The 25,214-nt window shown below is 42.1% G+C and overlaps 1 protein-coding gene across 3 annotated transcripts in view; it reads left to right on the top strand.

Annotated features, from left to right (window-relative positions):
- Positions 1-19,054, top strand: part of Map3k1 (mitogen-activated protein kinase kinase kinase 1) — a 65,401-nt gene extending 46,347 nt beyond the window's left edge. For all 3 annotated transcript variants that reach the window (XM_050152835.1, XM_050152836.1, XM_050152834.1), the window contains 14 exons: positions 1,863-1,984; positions 2,550-2,631; positions 2,859-3,042; positions 4,869-5,120; positions 6,523-6,644; positions 7,532-7,623; positions 7,815-8,004; positions 8,266-9,517; positions 10,024-10,176; positions 10,945-11,107; positions 12,628-12,759; positions 14,065-14,207; positions 14,883-15,014; positions 16,603-19,054. In XM_050152835.1, the coding sequence (XP_050008792.1) occupies positions 1,863-1,984; positions 2,550-2,631; positions 2,859-3,042; positions 4,869-5,120; positions 6,523-6,644; positions 7,532-7,623; positions 7,815-8,004; positions 8,266-9,517; positions 10,024-10,176; positions 10,945-11,107; positions 12,628-12,759; positions 14,065-14,207; positions 14,883-15,014; positions 16,603-16,752 (3,169 nt within the window). In that variant the 3' untranslated portion in view covers positions 16,753-19,054. The remainder of the gene's footprint in view (positions 1-1,862; positions 1,985-2,549; positions 2,632-2,858; positions 3,043-4,868; positions 5,121-6,522; positions 6,645-7,531; positions 7,624-7,814; positions 8,005-8,265; positions 9,518-10,023; positions 10,177-10,944; positions 11,108-12,627; positions 12,760-14,064; positions 14,208-14,882; positions 15,015-16,602) is intronic.
- The last annotated feature ends 6,160 nt before the right edge of the window (positions 19,055-25,214 follow it).

Genomic DNA, 25,214 nt, shown 5'->3' with positions numbered 1-25,214 from the left:
TATCAGGTAGATTTTATCACTGTTCTACAGATCATGCAGCTAAGGTAGTGTGAGGTAGAAGGAAACATGGCAAAGTGGCTTTGCAAAATCACTTTCAGGTACAGGATTTTTATGTCATGTAACATCAGTATTCAGTCATCGATGTTTCCAGAGAATCTTTCCCTGGGAGAGGAGAAGCACATTCTCATTAAGTAGACTGGTCAGCACAGCAGTAGTAGCAGTAGGTCTGTAGTAGGAGGTCCAGGAGCTGTTACCATGGTAGCTACGTAAAGTTCACAGTGCTTCACAAACTCTGCATTGCCCAGTTGTTGGGAGATGGAAAGATAAGCTCTGAAGGATACAAAATGCAACCTGAAATAATAAACGTGGGTGTTGCCAAGTCTCCAGTATTTTATGGAGTCTGTTATCTACTCTGTTACCTAAGTTTCTGTCTATTCTGTGACATGAGCTTTTGGTGTTACTGCGGGCAGGAGAAGGGGCATCTGTGGTCCTGGACACCTGGTTTGAGAAGCACTGGCTGGCAAGTGTCATTTCATCCCACCTGTCACTTAGAACACGGAGCTGGGGGACGCAGTGCAGTGGCCACTGGGTGGATGGGGGATTTTTAGGTTTTGATTCAGTGGATTGACTTTAGAATCCTAGAGCGTTCTGAGTTATTTGTGAAACTAAAGATCTTCTGGCTTCTTAGAAATGGATAAAGCCAAGAGAGATAATAGCTTATGTTACCAGAATTTGGGCATCTTGATTCCTGAGTAAGGTTCCTTTCCGTTACCCTTTGCCTCTTTTAAATAAATGGAAAAGAAAAAAGAAAGGTTGATTTTTCTTTATCGAGCTTCTGAAGCCAAACTTACTTTACGCTTTGTGTTGAAGAAAGAGAACAAATATTTAAAGCTAGATAGCTTAAATCAGAAGACAATCAAAGACACTTTCTTAGTGTGGGCCGGAATTTGAGGTTTCCAGGTACATTGGCATATCAGCAGTGTAGACACCAACATTTGTCATATTGAAATATAGTGTATAAGTTTTTGTTCCATGTAGTCACATATTTTTATGGAAAAACTAAAATCAATAAAAAGAAAACACTAAACACTGGGGATCTAATATTATAAAAATTTCAAATAGTATTTCCAAAGAATAGAAAATAGACAGAGGGGCTGGAGAGGTGGACCAGCAGTTAAGAGCATCAGCTGCTATTCCAGAGGACCCAAGTTCAGTTCCTAGAACCCCCACGGCAGCTTACAACCGTCTTAACTCCAGTTCCAGGGGATCCGACACTTTCTTCTGGCCTCTACAGGCACAAGGCATGAACGTGATATATATATATATACAAGCAAAGCACTCATACACTTGCATTAAAATTCAAAATAAAAAAAAATGAAAGCAAATGGAAAATGCACAAAATGGCTCCAAAAACTGAAAGTGCAAAGATGATCCTAGAACCTCAGTGTATAGATAAAATGCAGAAAGAGAGACTAGCAAACATGCTTAGTCAACCCACTAACATTTTGAAAAATGCTTAAGAAAAAAATACACTGGATAGAGAGGAGAAAGGTAGGAAAAGGATGAATTAGAATAGAGTATAATGACGTGTGGAGGTGCCGTAGTGAAATCCATTCCCTTGTACTTTTTACATCTGTATGTATATATATGGGTTATAGTTCCTGCATTGACTTGCATTCACAGTGAGAACAGCCTGACTCACCACAGTTGTGGATCTACTTCTAAATTACTGTGTATCTGTAGGAGAGAGAAGCGCTCTGCAGTTATCAGGTGGGGCTGTCAGACAGTGCTCCCTGGTTGATAGGTGCATAGTCCAGAGGAGTACGACTTGGTGCTCAGTGTTCTGCTTTCCTCCCTTGCAGCATAAAGGACGAAGAGGAACAAATGTGTCCCATCTGCTTGTTGGGCATGCTGGATGAGGAAAGCCTGACGGTGTGTGAAGATGGCTGCCGGAACAAACTGCACCACCACTGCATGTCAATCTGTAGGTGGCTCGTCTGTGCCCATGCTCAGCCTGGCTGCATTCTAGCTCACTGTTTTGTTCGTGATTGCAGCATGGCTTGTGGGGAGACCAAGGAGAGCAGAAGAAAGGCCTGCTTAAGCTCCCTGTGAAGTTTTTAGCAAATTAGGATTTAGGATCTGTGTAGATGTAAATGTGCAGTGTATATAGGGTGATGCAGGTGGAAATGGAAGGCATGCAAACCTAAAATTTCCCAGCCCAAAGCTGTGAGCCGGGAAGGAGGTGGGTGACGTGGGCGGGCTTTCCATAGGGTGAATCGAAAGATTAGCCACAGAACCAAGTAGGGGAGAGTGATTGGAAGGATGGTGAGCATGGTGCTGTCCTGAGTGATAAAGCAGCGTTTCTGTAGTTACGAGCATCGGAATAATTGGCTCTGCTGCATTGGCCAGCTTTCAGATTGATACCCTACCAGACTGTGAGACTCCCACCATAGCAAGTCTTACACTAGCTGTTATGAATACTCGGGATTTAGAAATACTTAATGTTAAGTTTTACATTTTTGTAATGTTTTTTTCTTTATATTTTTCAGGGGCAGAAGAATGTAGAAGAAATAGAGAACCTTTAATATGTCCCCTTTGTAGATCTAAGTGGAGATCCCATGACTTCTACAGGTAATAATTTTGAATTACTGATTGGTATATATTTAACAAAAATTTGAAATGACATTCTCTAGCCTCTCATGGTGGTATACACATGTGATCCCGGCTCTTGGGAGGCTGAAGCAGGAGGATCATGAATTCAAGGCTAGCCTGAGCTACAGTGAAGCCTGTCTCAAAGTGCCAAGTGTGACTTCTGTCTGTTAATATTTTGCAACAAGTTTTGTAATCTTTGATTTTAGCCACGAGCTGTCAAGTCCAGTGGATTCCCCTGCCTCCCTGCGAGCTGTACCGCAGCCCATCTCCCCACAGCAGCCTGTGGCTGGGTCGCAAAGAAGGAACCAAGAAAGCAACTTTAACCTTACTCACTATGGAACCCAGCAGATCCCTCCTGCTTACAAAGAGCTGGCTGAGCCGTGGATCCAGGTGAGCAGTTCTTCGTTGTTCAGCTCTTGTGCTTGTCCTTTCCCTCGGTTGCTTCTAATTTAGGAAAACGCTTCGCTAGTGTGACTCCTGGCCCTTGGGTTAATTCCTTTCTGCATGTTTGCTGTAGTTTACACTTGAGAGTCTACCTAGATGTGTTCAAGGAAGGAAAATTCTCCTCTTTGATGCTGACTTGCCCCATGTTTAACCCCCATTCCTGACAAGTGATTCTGTTTGCTGCCATTTAAACCCAGTTTCTCCTTCCTGTATGCTGCTATATAACAGGCACTTGCTGAGAGGATAAGTAAGGATTTAGAATGTTCTTGGGTTTGGCGTTTTGGTTGCCTTTACCTCCTCAGAACAGTTTCTCGTCTTCAGTAAACACAGATTTTGGTTGGCCAACTTAAAAATTATTTCATTGGTTGCTGGATGCTTGCTATATTTTTAAATGTAGGGTCTATAGCCATTGCTCCCAGGAGAGGTAGTGAGATGGTAATGGAGCCAGGTCATCAGCAGTTGTAAGACATTAACTCCATCATAGAATGCGCTGCCTTTCTGCTTTGTGAGCCTTGAAACACACTCTCCATGTTAACCCCCTGCTCCTTACCAAGCTGATCAAATGCACAGAGTTTATAAACACATCTTAATTCTTCCATCTGGTTTGTGAACAGTATTCTGCAAAGGCCCTGTCTGTCTGAGGATCTCAGAGAACTCTGAGTGGATTCTGAGCTGTTAGGTGCCATTCTGGCAAGGCTCTCATTGGCTGTGTTTTGCTTACGCCTTAGGGCGTCCTGTAAGGTGGATTGAAACTGAGGCAGTGCAAGAAGGTCATGTCCGATGTGTTGAAGTAACTAGCGTTTCAAGTTGAGCGACACCGTGCTTTAGTCATGTGTCTTGTTGCTGTGACCGGATACCTGAAGAAGTAATCACAGAGCAAAGGGTTTGTTGGAATTTACAGTTCAGAGCATACAGCCGGCCATGGAGGCCATGGCTATAGGACCAGGATGACTGGTCACATTGCATCTGCAGGCCAGAAGCAAAGGGAGAGGAGTAGCTCGTCAGCTCATTTCTCCTCCTTATTCCGACCAAGGACCTCAGCTCATGAACTGGTGCTGACCACATGTAGGGCGGGTCTTCCTGTCTCAACTAACCTAATTTAGAGTCAGTGCAGCCAGGGAGTGGGTGCACAGCCCTTAATCCTAGCACTCGGGAGGCAAAGGCAGGCTGGTTTACAAAGCTAGTTCCAGAACAGCCAGGGCTACACAGAGAACTTTGTCTCGGAAAAACCAAGAGAAAGAGAGAGAAAAGAGAAAGTCCTCAGTAGACATGCCAGACATTTCTAAATACCATGGAGTTGACAATCAAGGCGCTGGGCAGATAGTCAAGTGTTTGCAGAGTATCCTGTGTTTGATGTCCAGCCTCCTGGAGAAAGCTGGCTGTGTTGGTGTGCTTGCATTCCCAGCTCTGGGAAGGTGAGACAGGTGGACCCGTGGGGCTCAGTGACCAGTTAGCCTAGCCTAATTGGTGAGCCTAGTAGAAGACTCCATCTCAGAAAAGAAAGCCAAAGTGAACAGCTTCTGGAAACACCACCCGAGGTTGACCCCTGGCCTCCACAGTGTGCAAACATGCACATACGTATACACCCATGCCCCCACATAAGAATGTGTATATATTACTAAAGTTTTTAAATGTAAAAATTTGACAATCAAAAAATTATCAAGTGTAATAAGGAATCGGGAAGTGGCTGATTTTTCTTTAATCATCAGAAACCGTTCTTAATTTACCATAGATTCATTAATTTCTCATCACATTGTGTTTGTTCATTATAGGCGTTTGGGATGGAACTCGTCGGCTGCTTATTTTCTAGAAACTGGAATGTAAGAGAGATGGCCCTCCGGCGTCTTTCTCACGACGTTAGTGGGGCCCTGTTGTTGGCAAATGGGGAGAGCACTGGAAATTCTGGAGGAGCCGCCAGCGGGTCTTCCCAGACCAGCATCTCAGGGGATGTGGTGGAGGCGTGCTGCAGCGTCTTGTCCATAGTCTGTGCCGACCCTGTCTACAAAGTGTACGTTGCTGCTTTAGTAAGTACATTATTCCATAACCATATCTTTATGAGCTTTCTTTCTTTGGTCTTTTGTAGGTATCAAATTTAAGAAACAATAAATACTTTACCTAAATTAACTCTTACAAAATCAATTTTTTTATCCCATAGTTCTAAGAAATTGCAATATCCCATTTTATCTCTATATAATTTTACTCATTTTAATCTGCTCATGATTTCTTATTTACTTTTATCCTGTGTAGTAATAATGTCTTGCTATTCATATATTTTCTTGAATGAATACATTATATATGACCAAACTTCTTGATGGTGATGAAGGGGGAGGGTAGAGGATCAGGAGTTAAGTTGATCTTGAGCTATCCTGGGAGTTCAGTGCTAGCCTGGGAAATAGGAGACCCTGTCTCAGGAGACAGAAACAACCAGGCAAGACAAGAGTTAGAAAGTTTCCTTTGAGTTTTGTTGTTTGTTTGTTTTGCTGCATGAAAACATTAATGAATATTTATTTTTAATAAAAATTGTTCTTGGCTTCAGTAAACATGTGAGAAAATTCAGAAGATTTTTACAGTAAGTGGTCCCATATTCTCTCAGTTTCTTTCCAGTGACTGTGACAAGAGAAACTTCAGAAAGGAAGGGTTTGTTGTGGCTCACAGTTCTGGTGACAGCCCATCATGGTAGAGAAGTCACAGTGGCAGAGACTCTTGGCCACATTGCAACCTGTCAAGAGGCTGGGAAAGACAGGCATATACACACAGTACATGGCTCACATCTTCTCACAGTTAAGATGCTAACCACAACAGTCTGCAGTCACTGCCACGTGACCCCTGGAGCTCAAATTCACACACCCTCAAGAATCCCTGCCTAAGGGTTAGTGGAGAGGGATAGGGTGTGTGTTCCACAGCCGCCTGTGGAAATAAGAAGGCACTGGCAGAAACTGGTTAGCTCCATGGGGTTCAGGGGCTCAAACTCAAGACTATCATGTTTGGCGACAAGTGCCATTGGTCACTGAGCCATCTCACTGGTCTAATTTCTTACCTAATCTGTTTAAACTTCAGTCTCTTGTAATCTTTTTTTTTTCTAACACCCTCATAGTTGGGTCTAGTGAATGTTCCTTCTGAGAAGTATAAGTGACTATGAATATAAATTGGGGTCAGAGTTCAGTGACCTCAAAAACCTTTTACAACTAGGGCACCATGTTAGTTGAGCTGGGAGTAGCCAAGGACGTCTGGACTTGGAGCAGATGTTAGAAACCTTGATTCCACCTCCAGCTGAAATCATGCACCAGTGCTCTGGTTAGCACCACTGGGTTATCCATTTCTGTATACTTATCCAGAAATAATTATCAGATTATCTCAGCTTGGGACATTTTCTTTGATGCATTTTGAATGTAGTTAAACTAACCTTCAGGTTTCTTTCCTCCCCAGAAAACATTGAGAGCCATGCTGGTATATACACCTTGCCACAGTCTGGCAGAAAGAATCAAACTTCAGAGACTTCTCCGGCCAGTTGTAGACACCATCCTGGTCAAGTGTGCAGATGCCAATAGGTAAGGCCTCACTTTAAAATTCTTGGCCCCACTTCATACTTAGTATTTGATACACCTGTACTAGTGAATCTTCGAATATTATTATTTTGTAATATGAGATCGAAATTAAAACATAGGGCTTAGAGCTTGTAAGGACTAGGGAAAGAAACCCCAGTGGCAGGTAAAAGCTAGGCCTGCAGACTGCATGGGCTGCACATGTGATGTGTTAGTCTGAAACCCAGGCGACAAGAACACTGAGTGGCCTACAGAACCATAGGAGTGAACTTGCTTCAGAGAACATGTGTCACATCCCGTCTCTGCCTCCGTGGGTCCGAAAGGAGTCCTGTTCCATTAGTTATGGAATTGTATTGTCATTATGAGCGTTTTTAACTTTGGAAGTTTCATATCTTCCCATGGTATCTTCAAAACTGACAGTGAAGAACGGTAACAGTAAAAGTGAGCGCAGGCCACGCCTCCTTTAGATCGGTGGCCAGAAAAGCTCACCTCTGTTTAATGAGCCATGGTTGATACTACTTGGAGTTCCTGTCTGCACATCGCAGCACGGCTTGACTGGCCACCACTCTTCCACCTCCCTTGCTTTGCTTCTGCTGCTGCTCTGTTAGAGTGGTCTCCCTCTGATTTTCTGTTCCAGTCACGAGTTAGTTGTGTAGGGAGTGTGTCCTTGAGCAGGGCAGATGATGTTTTTCAGTACGAGGATGGGTTCAGATGGCAGGTGTTGAGCAGCCCACTTTCTGGAGCTCTGCAGTTGGTTGTTTATCCCAGGTAATTGCTTGAACAATTGAAAACATAGGAAATACTGCAGAGAGATCTCATAATATTTGCTCCTCATCAGTGAGTTGTTGACCCACTGCCAGGAATTAATAAAGGTCACTTTGGTTTCTTTGTAGCCGCACGAGTCAGTTGTCCATATCAACACTGCTGGAGCTGTGCAAGGGCCAAGCAGGAGAGTTAGCAGTTGGGAGAGAAATACTGAAAGCTGGTAATGACTTCTACTTTAAAGTTCGTATAGCACAACTTATTGTTTCCTGGACCCAAGATTTCACATAGGACTGTTATAAAATATTGAAGTAATTTTTTTATACATTGATTCATTCACTCAACTGTTTTTAAAATAGGAGTTAATTTAATTCTATGACACTGTTTCTCCATCATTTGTTTTTACTTCTGTAGGATCCATTGGTGTTGGTGGTGTTGATTATGTCTTAAGTTGTATTCTTGGAAACCAAGCTGAATCAAACAGCTGGCAAGAACTCCTAGGCCGCCTGTGTCTTATAGACAGATTGCTGTTGGAATTTCCTGCTGAATTTTATCCTCATATCGTCAGTACTGACGTCTCTCAAGCTGAGCCTGTTGAAATCAGGTAATCTTTCTTGTGGAAATCAGTACCCCTCTTCCTAGTTGCTCACATATCCCCCAAGTGGTGTATACTAATACCTTAGTCCTTGATTATAAAAACTGAAGAGTAGGCTACTTTTAGTTAAACATTCACAAATTCTTTGTACCAAAATTGTTTTTGTGTACAAGGGCATGCTATGAGTTGCCTTTTAAGAAACGTACGTATTTTTTCAGTAATTTGTACTTGTCTGCTAATTGAAGGCACTTTGCTTTGTTTGTCTTTCAGGTATAAGAAGCTGCTGTCCCTCTTGACCTTCACTTTGCAGTCCATTGATAATTCCCACTCTATGGTTGGCAAACTCTCTCGAAGGATATATTTGAGTTCTGCAAGAATGGTGACTTCAGTGCCCGCTGTGTTTTCCAAGCTGGTAACGATGCTGACTGCTTCTGGTTCCACTCACTTCACCAGAATGCGCCGGCGTTTGCTGGCGATTGCAGATGAGGTAGAGATTGCTGAGGTCATCCAGATGGGTGTGGAAGACACTTTGGATGACCAACAGGACAGCTTCTTGCAGGCAGTGGGCCCTACCAACTATCCAGAGAACAGTTCCCTTCAGCACACGGTCCATTTAGAGAAAACTGGAAAAGGATTATGTGTTACAAGACTGAGTGTCAGTTCAGAGGACATTTCTGACAGACTGGCTGGTATTTCCATAGGACTTCCTAGTTCAACTGCAACAGAACAACCAAAGCCAATGGTTCAAACAAAAGGCAGCCCCCACAGTCAGTGTTTGAACTCCTCTCCTTTATCTCATTCCCAGATGTTTCCAGCAGTATCAACCCCTTCTTCATCTGCCCCATCTGTTCCAGCTGGCTCTGTAACAGATGTTTCTAAGCATAGACCTCAGGCATTTGTTCCCTGCAAAATACCTTCCGCGTCTCCTCAAACACAGCGCAAGTTTTCTCTACAATTCCAGAGGAACTGCTCTGAAAACAGAGACTCAGATAAACTCTCTCCAGTCTTTACCCAGTCAAGACCCCCACCCTCCAGTAACATACACAGGCCAAAGCCATCTCGACCCATCCCAGGTAGCACAAGCAAACTGGGGGATGCCTCAAAAACTAGCATGACACTTGACCTGAGCAGTGCTTCCAAAGGCGATGGCAGCAACAGTGGTGACGCCGTTATCCCCAGCGACGAGACAGTATTCACCCCAGTGGAGGACAAGTGCAGACTAGATGTCAACACCGAGCTCAACTCCAGTATCGAGGACCTTCTTGAAGCATCCATGCCTTCAAGTGACACAACAGTTACTTTTAAGTCTGAAGTTGCTGTCCTCTCTCCTGAAAAGGCTGAAAATGATGATACGTACAAAGATGATGTCAATCATAATCAAAAGTGCAAAGAAAAGATGGAAGCTGAAGAAGAAGAAGCTTTAGCAATTGCCATGGCAATGTCAGCATCCCAAGATGCCCTCCCCATAGTTCCTCAGCTACAGGTGGGAAATGGAGAAGATATCATCATCATCCAGCAGGATGTGAGTATAGTCTCCAGTCTCAGTTTCCTCCGGACGTGCTTTTGAGATGACTGCAAGAGTTTTCCGTAGATAATTAAGTGTGCAGTAATAATTTTGAGTCATTGCAATGGCAGTACTCAGCACATTTCTGAGGTACTTCTGACTGATTCTGAAATGACTATCACTTATACCTTTGATACCATTGTTAACATTGTCCATTCAGAGATCAAATTTATAGGTGGTTTGGGAATTTCAGTAGTAACAGACTAATTTTACAAGATCATGCTCTTCTTTTTTTTATTAAAATTTATTTCTTATGTATACAACATTCTGCCTCCACGTATGCCCGCACGCCAGAAGAGGGCGCCAGATCTCATTAGAGATGGTTGTGAGCCACCATGTGATTGCTGAGAATTGAACTCAGGACCTCTGGAAGAGCAGGCAGTGCTCTTAACCACTGAACCATCTCTCCATCCCAAGATCATGCTCTTTTAAAAGTAAAATGGTTGCTTTTATTTTGTATGCAGACCCCAGAGACTCTGCCAGGACATACCAAAGCAAAGCAGCCTTATAGAGAAGACACCGAATGGCTGAAAGGGCAGCAAATAGGCCTTGGAGCATTTTCTTCTTGTTACCAAGCACAAGATGTGGGGACTGGAACGTTAATGGCTGTTAAACAGGTTGGTATGGGGAGCACAGGGTTCAGATCGCAGTGAAGAATGTGCAGCTAGGACTGAGGGTGAGACGCTGGCGTCTTCGTGCTCTAGTGTCACCTGTGTTGGCTCTGCTCTCCGAGAGCTTCAGGCTTGGGGCCGTCATGCCTCCACTTCCCTAGTGTTTGGATTACAGGATTGTGCCACCACACTTGACAGTTTTGAAAAGCTTCGGCTCAAAGTAGATGTTGCAAAAAGCAGCACACACATAAATTCTGTTATTAAAAGTTGAGGCTGATCATTGTAAGATACAGTATCGGGATGGTCAGAACAATGGTTTGTCGTTCTGCCCCTCACCGCCTGTGCCAGTTGATGGTGTCTCAGTCTGTCATTTGCCTTCTACAATGAGCGTATCTACATAATACATAGAATGAGCATACAAAATGCAAAAATAATGACTTTTCATTAAACTTATTGTTTATTCCTCTGTAATTGGCATTTCTCATTTTTACTGTTTTCCTATAGTTGCAATCTTGGCTACAGCACCCTCCCCTTTTATCATTTTCCTAATTTTTTTTACAGTTTATTAAGCTATATCCTTATTGTTTAAAAGTACCTGACTTGTGTTTCCATGTTGATTTGTTGGTTTTATGTAAAGAACCCTTCATCCATGAGGGTAAATGCCATTTGTTGTCTATATTTAAAATAGTTTGGATTTGTCTGTTTTAGATCAGGTTGTTTTGAAAACAAAGAACATCAAAACTCAAAACCTTGTTAACATGTTTATTAAAACAGGTGACTTACGTCAGAAACACGTCTTCTGAGCAGGAAGAAGTGGTGGAAGCATTAAGGGAAGAGATCAGAATGATGAGCCACCTGAACCATCCGAACATCATCAGGATGCTGGGTGCCACGTGTGAAAAGAGCAACTACAACCTCTTCATCGAATGGATGGCGGGTATGCGCAGTGGAGAGCATGAGCGAGCACACAGACTCCGCTTCCCTCTTCTTACTGAATGCTTCATTTAAAAATAAATACTTTTGGGTTTCTAAAAATAAATTATTCCTAATATACAAGTATACACAAAAAGTATTTATCTATATTTTAAATATAGTAAACCTTAAAGTCTTTCCATCTTGGTGTTTTGTTTCGTTGTACTTGGGATTGAGCCCAGAGCCTTGTACAGGCTAGGCAAGTACTTTACTGCTAAGTGATAATCTCTAACCCAACAACCTTTCTTAAGAGTGATTTTGTTTTGTTTTATTTTGTTTCAAACCTGGATAATATAAATTCAATATTTTTCTGAATAGTCATCAGTTTAAAAAATGTCTCTAACAGTATAAAAATAAAGTTATTGAGTAGGACATGTGCCTGCAGTTAGAGCACTCAAGAGGCTGAGGCAGGAGAGTGGTCTGTTCAAGCTCAGCCCATGCTATAATAGGTGAGAATCTGTCTCAAAAAAACTAAATGAAATAAATTAATATATAATTTGAAAACCTTCCTGCAGATAAAACAGTAGTGAGGCATAAAGTTAAACCTCATCCTCTTAAACACAGACTGAATTTACTTCTGTAATATGTATAACAGTGACTTAAGATGGGACAGCTAACTTATTTAGGCAATTATTTAAGTTCTTGTGTGATTTAAGAGTACATTTCTAGTTCATGTTGATGTGTGCTTACTAGTGTGGATGTTTGCACTTGTGTGTGCACATGTGTGCATGTGGGTATCTGATCCAAGGTGGTGGGTATGTTACCTCAGTCCCTCTTCACCTTTGTTTTTCGAGACCAGGCAGGGTCCCTCTGAACCTGAAGCTCATCAGATGTGCTGAGCCGGCTGACCCATACTGAGGCTACAGTCACATACCACCGTGCCTGGGTTTTTAGTGTTAGTTCTGGGGATTGAACTCAGGGCTCCATACATGCATGGCAAGCACTCTAACTACTGAGCTGTCTCCCCAGGGACACCCAACAGTTCTCCAGTCCCTTACTTCCCTGTTGTTTTTCTTGGGGACATACAGAACCTATAGGTTGGCTCTTACAAGTATCTAGAAGTGAGGCTCATTGAGTTTTTGGCTTGTCCCATCAGACCTTGTACGTGGTATTTGATGCTTGACTGCCTTCTTGCTCCTCCCCTGCTCTTTACCTTCTGCTAAATAAATGGTCAGTGTTGTTTACTTAATTCTGTAATAGTTTATACACTTAGATTGAAAAGGAAAGATTCTACATTGCCGAAATAGTTCAGTCTAAAATGTATAACTTTTAGTGTTTCCTGAAATCTTGACCCTGGTTTCATTACGGTTCTGTAGAAAATGTTTCCTAATTTACAGTTTTGAGTTAATATAGGAAATCAATTTTACTTCTGATATGCTATGAGTTTAACATTTCATATGAGCTCATAGTGTAAGCTTAAGAAACTAGAGTGCAATAAACAAGTGTAGTTCTGGTCAGGTTCACACAATTCTGCTTGTCTTTCAGGAGGGTCTGTGGCTCATCTCTTGAGTAAATACGGAGCTTTCAAGGAGTCCGTAGTCATTAACTATACTGAACAGTTACTCCGTGGCCTTTCGTATCTCCACGAGAACCAGATCATTCACAGAGATGTCAAAGGTAAGAGCCCAGTGTTTTCTCATGACAAGAAGGCAAATGTAATCTTTAACCTTGACCTGTGATGGTTTCTAACACAAGTTTTTAAGTTTGGTATTAAATAATCCTCTGAATATTAGAACTAAAAGGACCCTTAAGAGTCTTTAGTCACCAGGCAGTGGTGGTGCACTCCTTTAATCCCAATACTTGGGAGGCAAAGGCAAGCAGATCTCTTAAGTTCAAGAGCAACCAGGTCTACAGAGCGAGCTCTAGGACAGCCAGGGCTACACAGAGAAACCCTGTCTCAAAAAACAAAACACCTTTCTCATTATGTAGAGCAATGTGTTCAATACAAGAAACGGGGTGTGACTTGACAAGAAGTGTAGATCCGAGGCCTCTGATCCCCTGTCCTGGCATTATGTTATATCTCCAGGAGATCCCTGTTCTTGGTTTTTCTGAGATAATTGGTACATCATAAACTTAAAAAAAGCCATAGCCGGGTGGTGGTGGCACACACCTTAAATCCCAGAATTTGGGAGGCAGAGACAGGCAGATATCTGTGAGTTCTAGGCCAGCCTGGTCTACAGAGAAAGTTCCTAGACAGCCATTGCGGTTTACACAGAGAAATCTTTTTAAGAGGGTGTGGAGGGTGGGGGAGAAGTAAGTCAGTCAGTCCTGTCAAATCTTGCAGTTAAGACTGTATTTATTAGCTGGGCAGTGGTAGCGCAGGCCTTTAATCTCAGCACTTAGGAGGCAGAGGCAGGCAGATCCCCGTGAGTTTGAGGCCAACCTGGTCTACAAGAGCTAGTGCCAGGACTGGCTCCAAAGCTACATAGAGAAACCCTGTCTCGAAAAAAAAAAATTTATTAAAGGCAATTTGACTTTTCTGTTAGGAATCTCTTGAGTATTGGAGTAATGTTTAGAATATTGACTTTTAAAACTATGATTATGAAATAAGCATATAGTTTAAATTGGCATATGTTAGTATGTATCAACACTACTTGGTTCTAAAATATAAATTGTACCAAAATTTGAATTCTGGATAGATTTTGCCAAAATCATCATTTTAAGGGTTTTAATCTGTTCTTTAATGGGTCTTTAGGCCTTATGACTTTGACCTTCAGAATTTTCTCTTGAGGCTTTAGGTTAGTTACCCTAAAGAGCACTAGTGTACCTTCAGCAGAAACGGAACAAGGAAGACACAAGCAGCTTTCCCTGAGGCTGTGACTGTACCTACATTGTTTAGTTCATTAGTGGAACTTCAGGAGGCTCTCAGCAAGTCCTTACTTGATTTTAACATGCCAGGTCATTTGCTGTTTCTGTTGACAGGTGCCAATCTGCTCATTGACAGCACAGGGCAGAGGCTGAGAATTGCAGATTTTGGAGCTGCTGCCAGGTTGGCATCAAAAGGAACCGGTGCAGGGGAGTTTCAGGGACAGTTACTGGGGACAATTGCATTCATGGCACCTGAGGTAAGAAGTGGCTTTGTGTGTAATGTAACAGTCCTGTGGGGCATTGTGCCAGAGTATTTCAGTAAGATCCAGAACAACTTACTGATTGCAAGTCCACGACCCTAAGGTTGGTTTTTAATAGTGCCCCGTAGTTTAGTACCTTCCCCTCCGCCTTTCCGTTTTCCTTAACAAGATTACAAAAGATAAATCTTCATACATTTGCTTAGAGCCTTCTTCAACACAATTAACATGAACTTAACACAAAGCAAATTTAACACAAAATTGTGGGGTTAGTTCGTAATAGTTGTTTTATAGTAAAACAAAACTACATGTGGTAGCCATATGCAAAAGTTACCTTTCCTTCCTGAAGGGAGGTAAGCCAGAGCTGGCCTTGTCTGCCGGTGTCTTAACACAGTACGCACTTGTGAATGTGGCCTCTCCTGACCTCATAGCTCTTCGTGCTCAGTGTAGTGATGACTTGTTCCCTTGCCCCACTGTGTAGGAGGAGGGGGCTGCTTTGGAATCCTGTGATAGTTATCTCTGTGCCATGTGGATATTAAGCTTGTTAATGGGATTTCAAGTAGTTCATGTAATTGCTGTTTGTACTACTGTTTGCTCTGAACTCATACATAAAGAAATAGCTCTCTCTTAAGTAAGTCACATAGTCACATTTCCAAATTAACTGCTTTGTTTCAGGTACTAAGAGGTCAGCAGTATGGTAGGAGCTGTGATGTATGGAGTGTTGGCTGCGCTATTATAGAAATGGCTTGTGCAAAACCACCTTGGAATGCAGAAAAACACTCCAATCATCTTGCTTTGATATTTAAGGTAATTATGAGGTGACAAATTTTTTTTGTACTGAAATTGGTAGAAGTCAGATTCCCATGAATTGTCCCTACTAATCATTGTTTGTTTGTTTGCTGTTAGGTGTGTGAGTATTTTGCCTGCACATATGTTTGTGTAGCTCATGCGTGTCTGGTGGCTGCAGAGGCCAGAAAACGGAGTCAGATTCCCTGAAATTGCAGGGACAGATAGTTGCTGGTCTCTGTCTACCAATTTAAAAATGATACCTGTTTTCTTATTTTTGTGTATGGATTATGTATATAGATGTTTGTATGTAAGAGTATGTGTATGCCATGCCATGTGTGGAGATAAGAGGACAGCCTAGGAGTTGGCCCTTGCTCTCCCTCTCATTTGAGGAGAGATACTTTTGTTGGCCACAGCACTGCATAGTCCAGGATTTCTGGCCTATAAACTTGTAGAAGATTCTCCTGCCCCCAGTCTTACTAGAGGTGCTAGACTCACAGACAAGCATTCTCATATCTGGGTTCTTTTGTTGATGTTGTTTGTTTTTGATTTGTTGCTCCACTTATCCGTGGGGCCTGTCCTGGAACTCCCGAGTGCTGGGATTAAAAGGCATGCTCCACCACCTCCCACTAGCATACCTGGTTTTTTACATGGGTTCTGGGGATCCCAGCTCAGACCATCAAGCTTGCATGGCAAGCATTTTTCCCACTGAGCCAGTTCCCTAGTCCTACTCCCCCAGTTTTGTTTTGTTTTGTTTTGGAAGGAGGGCAGTGAAACATGGTCCCTATGTAGTCCTGGCTGGTCTGATCTACCTGAGTGCTGGGATTAAAGGTGTAACCCACCACACCTGGCTCTACTTCCAAAATCTTCAGTGCACTTTTTTGACTTATCTGTGCTCCTTATAAGAAATTTACTCCATGTTTCAAAATGTTTCAAATTTAGGGCCAGGCAGTGTACTATGGCTAGAACACTTAAAACATGAATTAAATGAGGTATTCAACAGAAATATTTGGGGATTTTTTTTTCCCTGTGAAGGAAAAACAAGAGCAGTGAGTAATTTACTCTTGGGCAGGTACAAAGGGATGTCATTTTGATTTGGATTTTGTCTTACGGTGTGTTAAGAAGCATATGCATCCACTCAGTGTCTCTAGATAGACACTAGGGGATCACGGGTGTGTGCATCCACTCAGTGTTCCTAGATCTCAGACTTTTTAAGGTTTTTTTTGGATTCTGTCATTTTGCATTTTTCAGTAATGATCCATGAAGTTGCTAAGGTGAGGAAAAGGGAGAGTTTTATTGTGATTATGAGTAAGTAGGTAGGTTTACATTATTTAGATTCATTCTCTACCTGTTTATAGAATAGTCAGCTCTTGTCTGGGCTTGGTAGTGCACAACTGTGACTGAAGAAAGATCCAGCAGCCTGTGCTCAAAAGAGAAATAAAAAGTTGTTTGTACTTTTTGGTACAAAGAATCAGGATTTGTCCAACACCGAGGAAGAACACCCTGTATTACCAGATAGGTGCACACTGATAGAGGCTATGAAAATGATGCCTGTGTTCTGTGCAGAGTTATTATGGAAAGTTCAGTGCTCTGGTTTTGTCTCCTGCAGATCGCCAGTGCGACTACTGCGCCATCCATCCCATCACATCTGTCCCCAGGTCTGCGTGACGTGGCTCTGCGTTGTTTAGAACTTCAACCTCAGGACAGACCTCCATCAAGAGAGCTACTGAAGCATCCTGTCTTCCGTACGACTTGGTAGTTAATTGTTAACTATAGTGGAGACAGGATGTGCAACAAGGAAAGAATAAAAAGAACTTGTGGGCAGCCACGTTGATAATCTACTGGCCATCATGCCACTGAACAGCTAGAGATGAGGCCAGTAGCGAACCCTTACCTAAGTATGTGATTGACAAATCATGATCTGTACCTAAGCTCAATATGCAAAAGTCCACAACTTGTGCAGAAACTGTAAACCGTGCCTTTCAAAGGACTGGCTCTAGGTGAACAGGAAAGCGATGGAGTTTGCATGACTAAATAACAGAAGCATAAATTTATTTTTGGAGCACTTTTTCAGCAATATTAGCAGCTGAGGGCTCAGGATCTGTTTTCATGTGTCACTTCTTCCATTTCGTCGGGTGAGCACAGCAGGAGGTTCTGCAGTTCCATTTGGGTTTTTTGTCACTGGCTATAAAAAAATCAGTGTCTGCCTCTTTTAGGTCAGAGTATGCTATGAGTAGCAGTATATACATGTGTTTTTAAAAGTTATTAACTTCTTTATCACCCACAGTTGACTTTTTTTTTTTTTTTTTTTACTTGTGGTTGATTGTGGTTCGTTGTGCATTTTACTGTTGGCCCGTTCATTTCGTTTTTGGAAAATATGGTTCTGTATTTTCATTTCACCTTCATTTGTTTTTAATATTCAGGGAAAGGTGATCTCTTCAAACCAGAAAAAAAAAAAAAAGATATAAGTAGGTGTGAACTAGTTTTTAAAATCTGTGCCTATTGCAAGAGTTGTGTTTTCTTCTCATAGGCGTATAATGAAATACTGGCTTCGTGAATCAGCCTGCCCTCACCATGCGGGTTAAGTACATCCTCACTTCAGAGTCAGCACAAGGCAGGGCGAGATTACCTGAAAGTTAGCTGAACTATTTCATATTATTTTGCTAGCCTACAGGAAATTCATACCATTTAAATCTCCCTCTTTGTAACAATCCATCATTCATGCCCACTGATTATAACATAACTGCTATTTTCCTTCTGCCATGCATGATGTTTTATACTAGACCTGGCTGATAAACTCATTTACTTACCTATCAATCAGTAACATTTTTAAACAAACAGTAAATTTACTTTGCATTTATTTAGAAAATGCTCAGAAAGAAAAGTTGAATTTCATTTACACACTAATTCCTGAAATTTGCACAACTATTTAATTGTCTTAACTTCGAGTTAATTCAGATGCATGGAATCCTGAAGCAAAATGGTAGACTTTTGCATGTCTGTCTTTTAAATCAAGTACTGATTAGCTATTAAATGTAACTTTGAAATGTTAAGTTTTAACTCTTCAGAAGCCAGTGTGAAATAGAATTGGTTATTCTCAAAGACTCAGGATAAACTAAATAAGCTATATTATATGTAGTACATTTGAAATGTACTACACAAATTGGAAGCAAGATAAGTTTACAGGGATATATTGCAGATCATTTTCAAAGGCAGTTTTTATGTGAATGTGCTTCTTAGTGAAATGTTACATTCCTTTGTTTTGGAAGATTGGCAATATTTGAAGAGTTAAAAATAATTCAGAAATGTGAAGTTTGGTAATGCTAAATGTGTTGTACTTGACTTCCTTTTTTATTTTCTTTTTATTTTTACTTTTTTGACTACTTAGAATTTTCACGATTCTAATAAGATTGTTTCCGAGTCTCGTGTGCAAGCTTTAAAGGACACACTCTTGCCATTTTATATACTGGAAGATCATTGGTCAGATTAGCACTGTGTCTGACAGAGGTGTAAACTGTCTAAACTGAGGAACCTCAGCTAATCAGTATTACTGTGTAGATCAACATGCCCACCACATTTCAAACTCAAACTGTCTCCAGATGTCAAGATCACTGTGTTTGAGTTTGTTTGCAGTTCCCTCAGCTTGCTGGTAATTGTGGTATTTTGTTTTCGATGCAAATGTGATGTAATATTCTTATTTTCTTTGGATCAAAGCTGGACTGAAAATTGTACTGTGTAATTATGTTTGTGTTTTTAATGTTATTTGGTACTCGAGTTGTAAATAACGTCTACTGCTGTTTATTCCGGTTTCTACTACCTCAGGTATCCTGTAGATTTAAATTTCTTCTGCCAAAGTTCGCTCTCACAATGACATTCTATGTGCTGTGTGACTATGATTCCTAAGACTTCCAGGGCTTAAGGGCTAACTTCTATTAGCACCTTACTGTGTAAGCAAATGCTACAGAAAACCTCTGGGTTAAGAAAATTTGGCTTAAATGTATCCTTTGTTATTTTAAATATATCGAGATATTTTAATTAAAATTTTTACCCCTTTGAACCAATTTTATAGTATTTGTACCTATTTTGGTGTTTTGTCTTTATAGTAAATAAAAGTTTTTGAACAAAAGTTGACTGGTACTTTGGGTTTTTTAAAATAATTTTATACTAGTAGGAAAGTTGTGAAAGCACCGCAAAGGATCTCTGCCTCGCATCCTGCTCTACCCCAGTGCCTGCTCACACCTCTACAGCAGAAGCTGCACAACAGGGTCGCGGGTCGCCTTTACTGTCCGGCTTTCTTAGTCTCTTTCAGTTTCAAACCACACCTTCCTCCTTCCTTGGCCTTCGTGTTTTTATGATTATATTGGCCATCAGCTTATAGAAGACCCTCAGTCTGAGTATGGCACCTCCTTGTTGGACTGGGGATTGCAAGTGGCTGGAATACTGTGGGCAGTGCTGTGCTTTTGACATGATGGCTAGAAGGGGCCACACCATCCATTTGTTCCTGTGCTGCTGTGATGACCTGAGCAGCACTGTGAAGCCACTGTTTCCCCTTGTCAACCAACAGACACCTTCACATTAAGTCCTCCGTGAGGGAGACTTTGAGACCACAGAAATAGCACTTGTCAGCCAGTTTAGCTATGTGCTCTTAGCCTACATGCTTGTGATACTACCCTAATTGATGCCAAATTGTGGTTTTTCTTTTCATTTCCTCATTTCTCAACATGTGTCAATTGTATTTTGCTATTAGGGAGCAATTTCTTCCATTTACTTATTGTATATTTTCATGAATTTGCTCAAGTTGTCACAAATCAGTGGCAGTGACAGAATGTCAGTTTCTGAGGGTAGCATCTCTGTTCTTGGCTAGTGTGCTAGTTGGGGTTCCGTATAAAAGCCAGCAAAAGGAATATATATTACAAAGAGCATTTATTAGATCGACTTACCAATACTCTCTAGAAGGCACTGGTAAACTACTCAGTCCAGGAGGCTGAGCGCCTCAGCAATCCCATCTGACACTGAAGGCCTGGAAGATTTCTGGAGAACTACTGATTTTCCAACTATGTTGGAAGGCTGAAGAAGCAGGTTTGATAGCGGCAACAGTAACGGTACCAGCAAAAGGTGAAGGCAGGCAAGCAAAAGGCAGCTTTTCCTGGGACCTCCTTAAATACAGGTTGCCACTAGAAGGCACTTCTCAGATCCTTCCAGGAGCATGTCTCTTAGTTGATTTCAGAGCCAGTCAAGTTACAACCAAGATTACCTTCACAACAGGCCATCATTAGTCTGTGAATACTTAATGTTTAGGTCCATCTTGTATATTTGTCCTGTGTAGTCCTTGGAGCAGCCCACTCTTCCCAAAGAGCGTTGATTCCTTTGATGGGCAATAGCATTTATAAATTAAATATGCATTTACCAAACAGCACATGGTACCCCATGAATGTGTAACATCATTAGTTATATATTAAAAAGTAAATGTAAGCAGGGCATGGTGGCAAACATTAATCCCAGCACTCCGGTGGCAGAGGCAGACAGATCTCCTTTGAGAACAAGGCCAGCTTGCTCTTCAATGTGAGTTCCAGGACAGCCAGAGTTACACAGAGAAACCCTATCTCAAAGAGATAAAATAAATGTAAAAACATTCAACCCCAAAGAAAGAAGAAAAGGGGGAATTAAAAGTGCTCAGGAGGCAGTGGCAGATGGATCTCCGTGTGAATTCAAGGCCAGCTTGCTCTACGGATGGAGTTCCAGGACAGCCAAGGCTACATAGAGAAACCCAGTCTCATCACCAAAGAGAGAGAGTAAAGAATAGGTGAGACAAACAGAAAACATGAGAAAATGTCAAACCTAAACCTACTGCCCAGTAATTATGTTAAATTTGAGTAAGCATCCATGTGAAAGATAGGCTAGTAGCTACTGTGTGGCCAGCCCTTCTCACAGAATTAGATATACAGTGTGCATACGTGCAGAATGGAGTACAGTGCATAAACCTACATGCGCGTAGCTATGCCCTATGTACCATGGTTTTGACCAAACAGCAGATTCAGTGAAGTTTTTCTACTTCCTAAATTTATGATTCTTTTCTCCAAGAACTGTGGCTGTAATCATTCCCAGTGTACTAGCTTATTCCCCACCTCTCTCCCCTATGGAAGCAGCCTCTTGATCCTCATACCTAGGTTTCGCAGAAAGAGCCTTCCTTTTGTGGACTCCTAACCCCTATGGTGTCATCACTGGGAGCTTTGAACTTTTTTTTTTTTTTTTTGGCATTGTTTTGTTTTTTAAGACAGGTTCTTACTGTGAAGCTTTGATTGTCCTGGGACCCACTTCTGTTTGCCTTTGCTTCCTAGGTACCTGTATTAAAGGCTATACCCCCACACCCAGCTTTTCATGGTCTTAAGTAATCTGTGTATGCATGCCTTTTAACTGCCGAGATGCATCAAAATTAATGAGTTACTATGTGATGTTTCTATGTGTGTAGTTTTAAGATTTAATTTTTATTTTTATACATGTATGCTTTTCACACTCAAGGTAAACATCCCAAACATTTTTCCATGCTGAAACCATTTTAAATCTTACTACCATACTCACACTACAGTGTACACCAGACAGTCCTATTCCTTTATTTTTGGTGACACTGGTGATAAACCTAGGCCCTTCTCTGTATGCTAATGCTCTACCTTTGAGCTCTATCCTTAGCCCTTTTTAGCTTCGATACAGAGTATGACTAAGTTGCCCAGGTTGGCCTTGAACTTTCGAACTACCTCATACCATCCTCCTGAGTAGCCGGGATCTTAGACCTGTGCCAAAAGCCTAACTTCTTTGTGGTTTCTAACTATAACTTAATGCCCATTGCTCAGCCTCTCCCATCCTTTTCCCCCAGCCACACCACTCTCCTCAGCCTCTGGTAACCACCTCTCTACTCCCAGCTTCCAGGGGATCAGCTTTTATAAATTCTGTGAGAGATCATGTGGTACTCCTCTGCCTGTGCTGGTAAATTTCACTCAACATCATGAGCTCAGTTCCCATCTGTGCTGTCCTAGATGACAGGATTTCATTCTTTTTATAGTTGAAATGCACTGCTCTATGTCTGTGTCACACTTCTAGATGTGTTCATCAGTTGGTCAACATTTAGGTTGATTGCACTTCTTTATTTATTTATTTATTAAAGATTTCTGTCTCTTCCCCGCCACCGCCTCCCATTTCCCTCCCTCTCCCCCAATCAAGTCCCCCTCCCTCGTCAGCCCAAAGAGCAATCAGGGTTCCCTAAAACATATAGGCATCCTCCTGAATATTAACCTTCATCAGACGATGAAAGGTGACAGAGACAGAGACCCACATTGGAGCACCGGACAGAAATCTCAAGGTCCAAATCAGGAGCAGAAGGAGAGAGAGCACGAGCAAGGAACTCAGGACCGCGAGGGGTGCACCCACACACTGAGACAATGGGGATGTTCTATGGGGAAATCACCAAGGCCAGCTGACCTGGGTCTGAAAAAGCCTGGTATAAAACCGGACTTGCTGAACATAGCAGACAATTGATTGCACTTCTTGATATTGCAGATTGTGCTTCATTTGACATTCTGATGTTGTTCATACTTAGAGGCATCTACACACGAGACACACATACACACACACACACACACACATCCAGGAGTGGGGTTGCAGAATAATACTGTGTTGGATAAACTTTCAATTTTTTGTTTGTTTGTTTGTTTGTTTTTCAAGACAGGGTTTCTCTGTAGCTTTGGAGCCTGTCCTGGAACTAGCTCTGTAGACCAGGCTGGTCTCGAACTCACAGAGATCCGCCTGCCTCTGCCTCCCAAGTGCTGGGATTAAAGGCGTGCGCCACCATCGCCCGGCTAAACTTTTAATTTTTGAAGCAGTTAGGTGTAAAGACAAATGAGGCAGAAGGCACAGAGATCTGTGCCCTCACATACAAGGCTTTCTGATACTCCCTGTCTGCTATAAAATGGAAGCCACCATGTTGTGAATTATTATTCACAACTTACGGAACTTACGGAAATAGCCTTGAACTGTACCTAGCACACAGTGGATATGGTTGTATATTTGTCTGAACAAGTGACCTAATGGTTACAAAGTCAAACACCTGTGGTACTAGAAAAGCCTAGTAAAGGTTCACAGCAAACCTGGGAATTCATGCCAGCTTCATGTCTACGGGGTGTAATGTTTGTCATGTTAGAATGATAGTTCCATGTTGCCAAAGCCCTTAAATCACCAAAAGAACATGGTTATCTAGATTGTATGTCAAATTTCCTGATGTCTAAACATTGAAAACAGTCAAGTATATTGGTCTATGCTTATAATCCCAACACTTAAGAACTAAGATTGGAGAATCAAGAATTCAAGGCCAGTTGGCAGTGGTGGCACATACCTTTTGTCCCAGCACTTGGGAGGCAGAGGCAGACAGATTTCTGTGAGTTTTTGGGACAGTTTGGACTACATAGTGAATTTCAGGACAGCCAGGACTATAAAGAGAGATCCTGTCTCAAAGAGAAACAAGAAACAAGAATTCAAGACCAGCCTGCCTTACCACAAATTAGATAGATGTATAGCTCATCTCTGGCCTCTTCCTATCTCACCACCCGCTTTCTTGCAGACTCCTAGGTGAGCAGCTTTCCTCTGGCACCACTGGGTGTTTCTGCCCCGCCACAGGCCTTAAAACAAGAGAGCCACCACACCATGGACCTCTGAAACTGGGAGCCAAAGGAGCTCTTTCTGTGTTGTTTAATCACAGCCATTTTGTCACAGGAAAAAAAACTAACACACGAACACCAAGTCTCTGAAGATGAATGACAAGGAACACACCAATGGAGCAGAAAGAAAGGAATGAGGCCATGCTTAACTGAGAGCCATGGGAATGATGTGGGCATGAAGTTGATGTACAAGATGTAGTTAGTCAAGACGCTTGCCTAGGGGGAAGAATGAGTATAACAATGGGCATGGATGCAGTTACCATAGCTTAAAGGGTTCTTTGCATGACCTGCTGCCTGTTCAGCTCCGCCCTCCTGACACCCAGCTTATGGGTGAGCTATCTTACCAGCCATCGCTGGTTCTAGCACCACATGATCTCTTCAAATGCTTCTACCAGGACATCCTGCCCCTCCCAGAACCTGGGCTCACTCCTTTCTCTTTAACATTGCTCACTTTTACAATTCATCTTTGTTAGGAGTGTTTGCTGGCGTGTATATATGTGCCCACGGAAGTCAAAAGAGGGCATCAGATCCTCTAGACTGGAGATACAGACAAGCTGGAAGCTTCCATGTGGGTGCTGGGAACTGAACCCTGGTCTCCATAGAGCAATGAAGCTCTTAACTGCTGAGTCATCTCTCCAGCCCAGAAGACTCTTAATTCTTCTAAGAAACCACACCTACTCAGGCTGCTAATATGATCCTCTTCCATAACACCTTAGTACCCATTAATTTCCTTTGCTCCTTCCCCAGTGTATATGATGCTTGAGGTTTTTTTGTTTGTTTGTTTGTTCTTTTTTTTTTTTTTTTTTTTTGAGACAGGGTTCCTCTGTGTAACAGCTCTGGATGTTCTGGAACTCACTTTGTAAACCAGTCTAGTCTCAAACTTACAGAGAGATCTGCCTGCCTCTGCCTTCTGAGTTCTGGAATTAAAGACAAGGCATGCATCACCACTACCTGGCCTTAGTTAGGGTTTCTATTGCTGTGAAGAAACACCATGACAGTAACTCTAATAAAACATTTAACTGAGGTGACAACTTACAGTTCATAAGTTCAGTCCATTATTATCATCATGGGGGCATGCAAGCAGACATGGTTCTGGCCACATCTTGATCAGAAGGTGACAGGAAGTATCTCTGACACTGGGCAGTATCTTGAACACAGGAAACTTTAAAGTCTGCCCCCACAGTGACACACTTCTTCCAACAAGGCCATACCTACTCCAACAAAGCCACACTTTCTAATAGTACCACTCCCCATGGGCTTAGAGGGGCCAATTACATCCAAACTACCACAGACAGTATATCTTTATTTCTATGTTCTCAGGGACTAATACAGAGGTTAAAACACTCAAGTTAGTTGACCGAGCTAGCAGGTGACTGAGCTAGCAGTGGAGAGGAGGACCACTGTATAACACCAGCGTCTCAGAAGAATGTGTACAGTACTATTTTGAGAAGGCAACTATTGTTTAGGACTAAGCTACCCTGGAGAGGCCAATAACAAGGAACTACTGCAAGCCAGG

Source organism: Alexandromys fortis, unplaced genomic scaffold (genome assembly GCF_014885135.2).
Source record: "Alexandromys fortis isolate MF-2015 unplaced genomic scaffold, M_Fortis_MF-2015_v1.1 scaffold_73, whole genome shotgun sequence".
Classification (NCBI taxonomy): domain Eukaryota; kingdom Metazoa; phylum Chordata; class Mammalia; order Rodentia; family Cricetidae; genus Alexandromys; species Alexandromys fortis.
The sequence above is the reverse complement of the archived record's forward strand: the minus strand, read 5'-3'. Positions and strand labels throughout refer to the sequence as shown.